At 49.1% G+C, this 12811-nt stretch overlaps 1 protein-coding gene across 1 annotated transcript; it reads right to left on the reverse strand.

Annotated features, from left to right (window-relative positions):
• Nucleotides 1–679: 679 nt before the first annotated feature.
• Nucleotides 680–4600, reverse strand: LOC123087794 (probable glycerol-3-phosphate acyltransferase 3). The gene is made up of 2 exons (XM_044509906.1): nucleotides 3754–4600; nucleotides 680–1794 (listed from the first exon to the last, which is right to left on the reverse strand). The coding sequence occupies exons 1-2, from the start codon at nucleotides 4540–4542 to the stop codon at nucleotides 910–912; spliced, it is 1674 nt and encodes a 557-aa protein (XP_044365841.1). The 5' UTR covers nucleotides 4543–4600; the 3' UTR covers nucleotides 680–909.
• Nucleotides 4601–12811: the final 8211 nt, after the last annotated feature.

Here is a 12811-nt window from a genome sequence, read left to right on the forward strand (position 1 = left end):
TTAGAAAACATTGATATTTTGACTTAATTTATACGTCATCTATTTGAGGACGGAGGGAGTGCAATTTTGAGCTGAGTGATGCGGGGTTTTACACGATAAGATTCGATATTTTGTTTTCCAGCTTTGCTAAGACTTCGTTATGTCTCAATCGATACAATATTCCTTTGATCTTGCATGGAGATTCATACAAACTTTTTCTTTTTTCTTCTTATATACTCCCTCCGTTCCTAAATGTAAGTCTTTGTAGAGATTGTACTATAAACCGCATACGGATGTATATAGATGCATTTTAAATTTAGATTCATTCATTTTGTTTCGTATGTAGTCCACCTAGTGCAATCTCTACAAAGACTTATATTTAGGAACGGAGGGAGTACTATATATCACTTGGCTGAGACCTAGCCACACCCTTTGTTTTCTCTTTCAAAGATGCATGCAAATTTCAAGAACAGGGTAGGGTTGCTGATTGTCTGGCTAATCACGAGATGGGCCAGATCCATCGGCTAGGTCTCAGTCAAGCCACATAGTATTTAAGAAGTAAAAAAAACTGAAAAAAATTGTACGAATGTTCATGTAAGATCAAAGGAATATACCATCGACTAAGGCATAACGAATCTTAGTCGACTGAGACTTAGCAAAACCGTAAACTAAAACTCACTATTCAATCCAAAACAACAAATCAAGCAAAACCTCTGTATATTATGATTGCACAAATAAATAAATCGCACACTGTATTAGCGTGATACTCCGTATTTCACAAAGCACCCCGGACAGCACACATAATCCCTGACGAACACAAGAGACGCATATGCGCTGTACACCATCAGCAGCGACAACAAGCTAGCTTTTGTATAGTACTGGATTGCACCACTAGTCGTCAATAATAGACTGCGCTGGCATCAGCTGCAGCTAATTCTTCGTGCCGCCGTCCTGGGCGGCGCCGACGACCCCTTCGTTGCCGGCGAGGATGAGGTACTTGTCCCTCCTTGTCAGCCCGGTGCGCTCGTACCCGAGCGCCTCCGCAACCCGGCGCTGCACCTCGTTCGCCACCGCGCGCGCCTCCTGGCCGCCGCACTCGACGGGGTCGAGGAACTGCACGAGGTAGGACGGCACGGGGTTCATCAGCAGGTACAGAGGGTCCAGCATCTTCCTGCCCCGCGCCGTCGTGCCGTGGAACATGTCCACCGCCAGGTGCAGCGCCACGGGCACCACGTCCACGCCGCCGGCGGCAAGCTCCGCGAACAGCGGGCTGAACCGCAGCAGGAACGGCTCCCTGCACGTCGTCCCCTCCGGGCACACCACCAGCCCGCGGCGGGCGAGCTGTGCCTGCATGGCCGCGCGGTCGGCGGCGCGGTCGCGGGTGAGGCGGAACGTGGGGATCGGCGCGAGCATCTCCGACAGGCGGCTGATGCTGTAGGTGGCTGCGGAGAGGTCGCGCCGGCCGGCGGCCGCGGACACGCACAGCGGGTCCAGCAGCGACCGGTGGTTGCACGCGAAGAGGTTGCTCTTGCTCTTGTCCCCGGCAGAGGGCGACGAGGACGCGATCATGCGGTTGTGCATGCCGAGGCTGGCGAGGAGCGGCACCGAGAGGGAGAAAGGGAGCAGGAGGAAGACGGCGGTGCGGAGCACGGCGAGCGGCGCACCGAGCGGGAGCCACATGAACATGGCGAGCGTGGCGGCGGGCGTCGGCCGGAAAGCGGTGCGGCCGTCGTGGAAAACCAGGGGCTTCGGGTACCGCCGCGGGTGCAGCGCCTCGCGCCGCCGCCGCGTCGACTCCGTTGGCACGTACACCTCCTGCATGCATGCACGCACGCAGGGCAACGCAATAAATTGTTAGCGACAGCTCACCAACAAAAGTCAAAGAACGATTATGCTACGCTACATGTATACGTACTACACGATAGTCGATAGGGAATATTGAAGATATGCTCGAATTAACGGCCAGGATGTTAACTTAAAAGTAGTTGCAAACTAGTACTTCTACTAGCTGTCTTTTTCAGAATGGCGTTGAAGCAGTAGCTCTAGCTTTCGAGTACTGCTGGGGATAGCAACATCGATGATGATTAATTTATCGATGAAGGAAATATACATGCATGCAAGAGTGAATAGGAGCATCTGAATTTTTAGGTTTATGTATGTGTTCTGTTGGTGCATGCATTTTCTCAACAAATTCATAGGTGTGCGTGGTGTTAAAACTTGCAAACATTCTGGAAAAGTATGATCAAAATTAAACTAGCACACGAAGATAATAATGGTAAAATCTAATAATTTACACTGTCCCTAGCTAGAAAAGTGGAATATCTTCTTCTTTTGCACTGTATGTATGTTTGATCATATCTTCGCGTAAATTACTAAAATAAGATGCACATCATGAATTGAATGAAAAGGGCTAGGTGTTGGTGTAAATAGAAGTCTAGAACCATCTCCCTCATTTTCGGGAAGGTGTTGGACTGGACAGTATCTCTACCTATTGAGCACTGCTCAAGATAGTAACATAGGACTACTTTTCTCTTGAAAGCTGACGTGTTGGACAACTTATTTTGGCACGATCATGCACGGCTCTTTCCATATATATATCCAAGCCTAGCTAACTAGGAGTAAAAAAATGTAGTAGGATACTGTGCAAACACAGTAGGTGCATGCACGCATGGTGGCTTGCAATCACTGATCGAGGCGTGCATGTGCATGTGCATTCAGTCGAACGAGTTGAGTTGACGTATGATCCATGCAATGCAGTTCACGGCCGACACCGGACACGTACGCACCGCGCCAGCCAGCTCAACCACTCGAATTGGCTAGGAGGATGCACATCTCAATCAGGAAAAATCTAGTATATATGTGCCGGCGTCCATGCAGGAGCTATATATACATACAGATTTGACAAATTGAACCTGGCAGAGAAACATATTGCTTGCTAATAATAGTACGTAACATCAAGAGTAACATGCAGCGGTGTGAAGGGGTTGCATATTCTTAAGCTACATGCTTTGTTTTAAAAAGGAATCTCAGTCACTTCTCTAAGCAATAGAACCATATAACGCCCAACCATCTCCATTTATTCCCACCACACCAGGTACTCCCTCTGTTTTTTTTAGTCCGCATAAAAGATCTGTCTTAAGTCAAACGTAGTAAAGCTTGACTAAAATTATAGGAAAAAGATATCAACGTTCATAATATAAAATCGATATCACTAGATGCATCAAACTTTCATATTGTATATTTCTAGTATTGTAGATGTTGATAATTTCGTATATATATTTGGTCAAACTTATATGCGAAGTAAAAACAAACAAAGGGAGTACTATACAAATTATAGTGGAAAACCGCAAGAACATTTTGCTAGAATTGCACACTTTCGAGACTCCATTTTTAGCAAGGCTTAGTGATGTAGTAGTAGTACTACTAGAATTTTGGGTGACTAAGACATAAAAATTCCAGGCAATCAAAAATTAGCAAAATTAATAATATGCCTAAACTAACCCAGGCTATCTTGTCTAAGTAGATACGTTTGTTCTCACCAAAAAAAGTAGAATACGCTTGCATGCGAATTTCAGTAACAGTTTCTTTCTTTTTGGTATCTTTTTTCCATCAATATCTTGAACAAACACGCTCATCCCTTAATTTTTTTTCTTTAAACTTATCTCGCTTATTTTCAAGAACATTAATAGCATGCATATCAGCGCCCTCTCGCTTATTTTCAAGAACATTAATACAGCATGCATGGAGTACTAAAAAAAACCATTGGTGGCTAACCTTGCAGTACTTTTGGAAGATGTGCTGAAACGAGCACCCCTGTCCACCAATGCCGACGACGGCGCCGCCCTTGGCCCCAATGACCTCCTCCACGTCCATCCTCCTCGCCACCTCGCCTTCATCCTCCACGAGACCCAGGTAGTACCCTCCGAGCTCCCTCAGCTCCGGCGCGACGACGGCGTCGAGGGCGAGGTACTCCTTCAAGAACGGCTCCACCATCGCCCTCGGCATGCTGCTCACGCAGACGCAGCGCCTTCGCCGCCGCGCGCCCCCTGACGTCACTGGAGCAGACGTGGCCGCGTGGAACACCTCGGCGCTCACGTCCTGCAGGAACAGCTTGGGCATGACGGCCATGCCCAGCCGGCCAAACGCGTCCTTCCGGAGCCCCGCGAAGGTCACCATCACCATGGCCTTCATGGCGAGCTCGTCCGTGAGGAGGCGGAGGAGAGGGTAGAGCAGGAGCAGGAGGAGGCCGCGGAGAAGCCCGCCGGCCTCGAGGGCCACGAGCATGAAGTAGGGGAAGGTGGAGGAGGACATCAGCAGGCCGCCTTCCACCTCGCACACGATGGTGCCGCCGCCAGCACGGCCACCATTATCGTTGTCATCGTCCGTCGTCCCTGGCGCCGGGAGCGCGTCCAGCGGCGCCGTCGACGACTCGTGCTTGTGTGAGGGTGGCAGCCTCTCGGTGGCCGACGCCGGCGCGGGTGGCGCACGGGTGATGAGAGACTTGAGCCGCCGGATGAGGATCTTGTTGTACAAGAGGAGGGACTTGGTGAATGCTTTGGACATGGCGGCGGCCGGCGGCGAGTGCTACCACAAATGTTGAGGCAGGTGTAGCGAAAGGCAGAAGACGCTCCATGTGTTTATATAGATAGGAGAAAGGTACGTATACGTGTGCTGGCGTGTAGCTAGTGCACTAGCGGGGTTAATAAATACGCGTTGGTGTTTAATCTTGTCACCAGAGGCTCATTCGGTTTGGAGGAAGCAAAAACATCGAAATTAGAAGTACCTAATGTCCATATAGACATATGATAGGGTGACACTTGTTATCCTAAGAAACTTATGCAAAATATGAGTTTGGGGTGGATCGTGTAGTTTTCTTAAAAACATAAGAAATGAATAGAAATCCTAAGAAATTCATGTACTCATTTCCTACAAACCAAATGCATCTATAGAAAACTTTCCTCTCGAATCTTCATTCCTATGTTTATCCTATGAAAAGCCTTCAAATGAGGCCAAGGAGTACAAGTTTGTTGTTGTGTCATGTATCATTGGATTTTAATCTTCGATTGCTTTTGTACACGCTGTTGACTTTCTTAAAGCCTGGTAATAAAATGGGGCCGACTATTTCTTGGTCATCCATTTCTTATTTTCTTACACCAGTCACTTTTTCCTCCACTGTCTAATCTCCACCCAACAGACCGCAACCTCCTTCATCTAGCCTCCTCCTCCCACCCACCCGCCGACAGCTGGCAATGATGCTTCGCCGCCAAGCCTCCTTTCCAGGTCAACCTTCTACCCCCCCCCCCTATCAAACAACATCAGCGACCCCCTCCCCCCGCCTGTTCTCCATCGATGATGCCTCGTCTGACTGCTAGGTCCTGCTCCCGTCACCCCTTCCCCCGTCTTCGTCGCATCCCCTTCTTCTCACTCTCACAGATTTCCTAATCAGATGTCCGACAAAAGGCAAACGCGTAATAAAATTACCATCTGTAAAATTCTACTCCCTTTGTCCCATAATTTGACTAACATAGTGTCAAAAATGCTCTTATATTATTGAATAGAAGGAGTCGCTAGCTAGCGTGCTAGTCAGGTTGGATGCACGCAAGAAGGGCATTTTTCTTTAGCAAGTACAATAAGGTGATGTAGGCAGGCTGTAAGGCTATAATATTTTTTTACTTAGTTGGATGAGATAGAAAAGGTGAGAGAAGAGAAGCAGGCTACAAACTTACAGTCGGCTATAGCACGAGCTCTAACACCTTTTGTGAGAGAAACATATGGGCCATATATTAATAATGTAGTATCTTAGTACGACTAATTGTTGTATGAGTGGGCAATAAGATTGGCTATAGCTAGGTGACGTGGCAAATTCATATAGTCGTCTGTTGGCTATGCTATAACCATGCTGTTAGGGCATCTCCAATGCCGAACCGTAAACCTCCCGCAACCATTCGGATCGGGCTGTCCAGACCGCGAAAGCCATCCAACGCGGCCCTGTATCGGTCCGGACGTGATTTATCCCGCAAATCGGAGACAAAAAGCGGGGGATGTTTGCGGAAGTCCGAGTCGACCCCAAGCCCGTTTTGACCGTCCTGACCCACCAAAAACCCCTCACCTCTCCCGCGCGTTTTCAATCAGCGCTGCTTCAAAGCATCAACGCCCACATTCATGCCCATCCAGAGCAGACGCGATCGCTCACTGGCGCCGGCATTGAAGCGGCGCGCCGGCCGAGAGAGTGAGCGCCGTCCGCGCTGCTTTCCGGTGCAGGCGAGTATCACACGTTCAAACGACACGACGACTGCCCATCCGTCCGTCTACTTCCTGCATTAATGGAAGGTTGTTGCCGAGGCGTCTCCTCTGGCGCCACCCGTCCATCCGTCTGCTGCCCACCAGTGCTATATAAACCGCTGCCCTGACCATAGCCACACTCATCCCTCTCCACACCACTCCTCGCCATGGATCCCTCTGCGGCCAAAACTCTCTGGGGTGGGCTGACACCTGGGTGGAAGAAGGCCATGGCTGCCATTGCTGCCGACTGGCAGGCCGACAGCCAACCAGAGGACATGCAAATAGAGGACGCCTCCTCCGACGAGCCAACGCCACCCTCCACTTCCTCTTCGTCACCCTTCTCCTCCGCTCCACTCTCGCCGGTGCATCACACCCTAACCATCGGCGAGGCCCATGCCCATTATATGGACATGGTGCGGGAGGAGCGTGGGGAGTGGTTTCGGGAGGCGCGGGCTGACACCAACTACAACCACAACCTCCTCCAGGAGCATCTGCATGTGGAGGAGTAGGTCGCCGCCGGCAGGACGGTCGCGTCGGCCGCGGACCTGGTGGAGCAGGAGGCACTGCTCGAGTCCCACCGCTTCGCTCGTGAGATCCGCCTCACCCGCTGGTTGTACCGACAATGGGTGGCAGAGGTAGCAGCTGCCGGCAAGGAGCGCGAGGATGATGCATGCGAGGCATTGTTCGGCGACACCGACGACGAGGAGGCCGTGCCCCGGTGCCATGACCATGAAGAAGCCGGCACGTCCACCGGCGCCGCCGACAGTGAGGAAGAGTAGTGCACGATAGGTCGTCGTCGCTCGTGTCCCAGGAAGGCCACCGCTCCTCCCCTACTGTCGACGCCAAGCTTGGTGGGCTTAGCATCTTCGACCGATTAGTCGCTTGGCGGCGACGTGGAGGCGGACAACTTCAGTTTCCGGGGCTCCGAAGGCGAAGGTCATGGATGCGGAGCTGGAAAAGACAAAGCTTCCGTTCTCTTGGTTCATGTCGGAGACGGGGACTGGACGCCGGCAATGATCCCGCCTAGGACCGCTTTTATATAGAATACGACATGTTTATGTTAAATCAGGCCATCTTTATATGAAATCCGCATTTATTTGCATGAATTTCGTTCGATTGATTTGAGTTGTTATGAAAATATATACGGCTAGTGCTGGATGACTGCCTCTTGCGTTCATGTTCGCGGACTGGTTCCCTTGTCTGCGGACGGACGCGGGAGGTTTTTTGTGGGTTGCCGTTGGAGATGCCCTTAGAAAGCAGTTGTTGAAAGGTTGTAATGGTTCTTGTGTAGCTGCTCCAAAGTTTTTTGCGAATTGCCATTGGAGTAGCTGGCAGCTTGGTAACCATGCAACTTTGGCACGCTTGAGTTATTTTGGGTAGAGTTCCAAAGTTTACTTTGTCTTTTTTTTAGCATCAGTACAGACACAAACGCACATATATACGCGCATAGACTCACCCCTATGAACGCATACACGCACACCCTACCCACTGAAAACGCATCGCCGAAAATCCTGAAATAAATCCAGAAATAATGCGAGCACCAGGATTTGAACCCTGGTGGGTTAGGATACCACTGTGCACCTAACCATCTCAACCACAAGTTTTTTTTTTTGAAATAAACATCCTCTTTATTTATCTCAACCACAAGTTGATTCGCCAAAGTTTACTTTGTCAGTAGTAACATTTAATCCGGGCAATTCCAGCGTGCAATCGCGCTTGATACTATTGGCAAGAGCTTGGGGTATGTTATTTGCCATTTATTTTTGCGATTATAAAGAAAGGTGCACATGGTCTTGATGTTTTTTTCCATGAATACACAAAGCTTGCATGTCTTTTTACTCATATAATTAAAAGAAATACAAAAGTGGTACAATACTTGGCACGTGTGCTATGTGACGTGAACACGATGACCGGAGCAGAGAGCGAGGGGCGCTAAGCTCCAAGAACATACTCCGATAAATCCATAGAAATCTCAATGTGTTTAATAGTTTAGATGCACGTTAGTCGCCTAAAAACGGAATTTGGGTCAGTCAATTTTGTTGCGAGAAGGAAGAGCATTGACGGAGAGGAAGAAGGAGATGCCGAGGCCGCCGATGCCGGGGAAGAAGCACCTCACTATCTATCGTTAGGATAACGGGTGCGGGTGCTGGAGAAGCAACCCCACCATCTATCATTAGGGTGGCGGATGGGGTGCTGCTTCGCCGACGTTTTTTGGGTGGTCGCTGGGGTTAGAGGGATGGCCGTCGGGGGGCGGCAGCACGGCGGTGCGAGGAGGTTTAGGGAAGGGCAGGGCGGCGAGGCTGCGCGGAAGCGCCGCCAGCCGCAGGCAGTGGAGGCCGGCGGTTCGGCTGATGGTACGTTCGGTTGGGGGGGGGGGGGGGGGGGGGGGGAGAAGAAGGTGGGGTGTTGAAGAAGCAATTTGATCCACACGTTTTGCATCCGAAGGCTGAGACGAATCGATTGACTCAGATTGAATTTTCAGTCGACTTACATCTTGCCAACCCCTATGTTTAACTATATTTAGTGCACGTACCTACATACTATAACTCCGAGCACTAGGATCTTAAAATTGATGGGAATCATCATTTGTGGAGTACAAGAATGATCATCCCACACAGTCGAGCGGTCATCAAGCAAATGGTCGGCCATGTGCGAGGATGGTCTCAGCCGTGGCTTGCATCCGCTGTCATGGCCGTGTTTTGTTGATATCATTGCACACGGTTGTTCCTTTTCTTTTCGAGCCATGTGCACTCAAAACCACCTTCCATTCCACCCACAATTCACTTAGGCCTTGTTCGGTTACACCCCTTCACAAAAGGATTGGAGGAGATTTGAGGAGGTTTTGACTTGTAGGGGATTGAATCCATTTCAATCCCTGCCAAACCCCCTCCAAATCCCTCCCAACCAAACACAGCCTTAGGCTAGTCATAGTGGGAGTAACTTAGTTAGTAATATAGCGCATTTCAAAAAATTGTTGCTTATGTGGCAAGTAATTAATGAGAGGTGGTAACATAATATGTTACTGTAACATAGCGTTTTTCAAGACAAGATGAATCTACAAGCTAAAAAATAAAGCTATCTAAGATACTACTATTATATTACTTTGCATTATGAAGGTAGTAGCTTAGGCTAGTGTCATATACATGACACTAGTCTAGGTTACTCCCCACTATGACCAGCCTTAGACTAGCCATGATGGGTAGTAATATAAAGTAGTAACGTAGACATGTTACTACTCTATGTTACTACCTCTATAGTGGAAAGTAATATATGTGTGATAACATGCAACACTTTATTTATTAGGCTATAGACTCATCTTGCCTTGATATGTGTGATATTACTCATACTAGTAATAACTAGCTATGTTACCATATGCCTCTCTTTCTTTATTTATTGCTTGCCACATCATCTATTTTATGTAGATATATGTGATGTTACTATCTATATTACTCCCACTGTGAGTAGTTTTAAAATATGTACCGTTGTGGATGGTGATTTTTTCCCCAAAACATTACTATGCGACCAGAAGGGCTTGTACTTGTATGGACCATAATGTACTATTGTGTGCCCTACCACCCTCACCAAACGGTGGTTCATCTTAGCTACGAAAGTGTCAGGCACGTATGTCAATATTTGAGTACATGCTACAGTAGACCTTAGGTGAGCTGAAACGAGCACACACACAGTACGTGTACCCTGATTTGGAGGCACACACACAGTACGTACGTAAAGGCTAGGGCCGGCCCAGCAGCAAATCACCAATAACACGTGGCCGACGACGTGATGGCTTTGTGGCAAACTCCTGCTCACCGGATAACTCATACACGCTTTGTACGCGATCGATCACGTACCACACGTGTCCAGATCAAGGAACAGTGCTACATCTAGAGCTTATATTGTCGAACGGTCGCCAGCGTGTGGTACAGCACAGTATCATGTTGCTTATAATTGAAGCTAGCACATCAATCGGCCCATTCAAACTAGATATAAGTGTGTTTTTCATCATGTAACTTACTGCGGTGTAGCTTTCGTCACCCTTATAACTTTTAATACCGTGTAAATTCCGTCCCTCGTGGCCTCGCAACTGTCAACCATGGCCAGATAACCGCTTTGGTGTTGAAATTGGCCAACTTGTTTGGTTAAGTAATATTGGGTTGTTTGATTCGTAAGTTTCTCTAAGAACTTATTCGCGCTACGTTTGAGAGGAAAATTTCTCGTCCACTCCACCTACGTTTGAGACGAAAAACGCCTTACATTTTGTTACGGAGTAAATCAATATGAATAGTTGAAACCTACACCGAATTTAGTGCAGGCAGCGCTAGCTAGCCAGCTTAGCACTGTTGCGTGGTGGGTAGACCACGTACACAACACGCAAGTGAAAACAAAAGGCTCTTGTATGTTGATTACTGTTCGATGATATTTTCTATATATGTATTTGATGCTAAAAGCTTTGATAGTAAATTGTCCATTTAGAAAAATATGTTCATACCAGTACCTTTAAAGATCAAAGTCTTTTTGTGTTTAATGTTTAGAAATACCCCCTCTGTCCCAAAATAAGTATTGCTGATTTTGTAATCAGCGATATTTTGTGATAGAGGAGATGGTGGATCACTTGTTTACACATTGTTCACTGGCTAGGTATGTATGTGGAGTAGTAAGTCAAGCTTTGGGGTTAAATATGAATTTCCTTGGAAAATATAGAGGTTTAGCAGCAGTAGGAATGATACGGTGATTTGTGCTATTTGGAACTATAGGAAGAAGTCTTGTTTTAAGAGGTATTTACTCAAAACCATTACGTTGGGGGCTAGGGTAATAACTTGCTACCACTTTTCAGATAACTCACGAACAACCACCACTTTGAGCCTAATGAGAAACGAAGAGCACTTGGGGCATCTCCAACAGTTGTAAGATAAGTGTTGATAAATTTGTCACCTAGGACATAGTGATGATGTGGCATGTATTAAATGTGAAGAGAGAGCAAAGTTGTATGTAGATTAACCAACAACCTTTGCATAAGCTCCAAGGTGAAATAGAGAGCAATCACATTTATTTTCTCACTATCTATTGAATAGCTTACATACAACCCATTGAAGTAGTTTTATAATAGCTTGTTGGTTGATGACATGGACATTTTATCAACAAGACTAACATACAACCTGTTGGAGATGCCCTTATTGTCTGATTTGCTCGTGAAAATGGTGAAACTAAGAAGTTGGGCCCACCTGTCGGGTTGAGTTGGCATGCATATGTGGACAACATGTTGAGTTGGACGAGGGTCCCATTTGTCATCCACTCACATCCTTCTTCCTGCTCCCCTTTCTTCTCTCTCTCCACCTCCTCGGCAGGGGGAGCGGGTCACCCATGGTGCCCTCACGCCAACACGCCATGGCCAATCTCCTTCCACATCTTGCTGGCCCTGTCAATGACCGGCTCCACCGTGAAATCCGCCGGAGTGTCTCTTCCATGTTGTTGGCGTTGCCGCTATGCGCATCCTCCTCAGAGATGAACACAAATTAAGCGTCGCAGAGTCCGAGTGGAAGAATACTGGTACACAACCAGCTAGGATGGTGTCAAACGTTGACCGCCGCATGTACGTGTCACCCAACGATGCACACATGCTCGGCAACAAAGAAGAATCAGCCATGAAGGAGCTCGGTCGAAGTCAGGGAAGAAGTCAGAGGTACGCGTCGCCCCCGCAGGCGACCCGAAGGGAAACCCTAGCCACCGCTCTTCGCACTTTCCTCCGCCCCGCTCCCTCCTCGCCGCCGTCCGCAACGCCGCCGGGCGAAGCCTGGCCGGCTGGGCGGCGGCGGGGCTTCTTCCCATCCATCTCGTTCTGTCTGGCGCGTGACAATGGGGACGAGAGGAGCGTCGGGCTAACGCAGGGTTCGGCGGCGCGGCGACGGGTGTCCCGGCGGCGTCGTGAGCGGCGCGGTGGTGGCGGACTGCGAGTCGCAAGGTGGTGGCTGCGTTGGAACTGCCCAGTGGTCGCGGGTGCTGCCGGATCCGGATCGGATCCATCTGGATGCTAGCTTCGGACTCCGTCAGCCGCCGCGGGGTGATGTTGGTCGTCACTGGCAATGTCGGACTACTAGTTTCGACGTCTGGAGATCTACAACGGGTTCTTCTCGATCCTCCTTTCCGGTGGGTTGAGCCCCATGGATCTTCCATCTTCGCAGGTTTTGGATCGTGGCTTCTCGCCGGATCCGGAGCAGGCGGAGGATTGGTGGCATAGGATGGGGACCGGAGGAAACTTTGGTCGGCTAGGCCGGCCCGGCATCGGCGACACCACTCAACGCCGTTATCCTCCATGGAGGCGAAGCCGAGGTCTCTCTTATCCACCTCCGAACCCATCCCGGACGAAAGTCCCAAATTCATTCTGGATTGGGCGGCGGCGGCGTCCTCCGCGTCGTATCCTCCATGGAGGCGCCGTCTTGGGAGGACCTGCTGTTCGAGGGGAGAGATGATGTGGATGGTGGGCTCCGAGTACCTCCAGCAGTGGCGACAGTGTGGAGGTTGCCAGGTGGTGCGGCGATGTATCTTCCACGTT

This window comes from Triticum aestivum, chromosome 4A (genome assembly GCF_018294505.1).
Source record: "Triticum aestivum cultivar Chinese Spring chromosome 4A, IWGSC CS RefSeq v2.1, whole genome shotgun sequence".
Lineage (NCBI taxonomy): Eukaryota > Viridiplantae > Streptophyta > Magnoliopsida > Poales > Poaceae > Triticum > Triticum aestivum.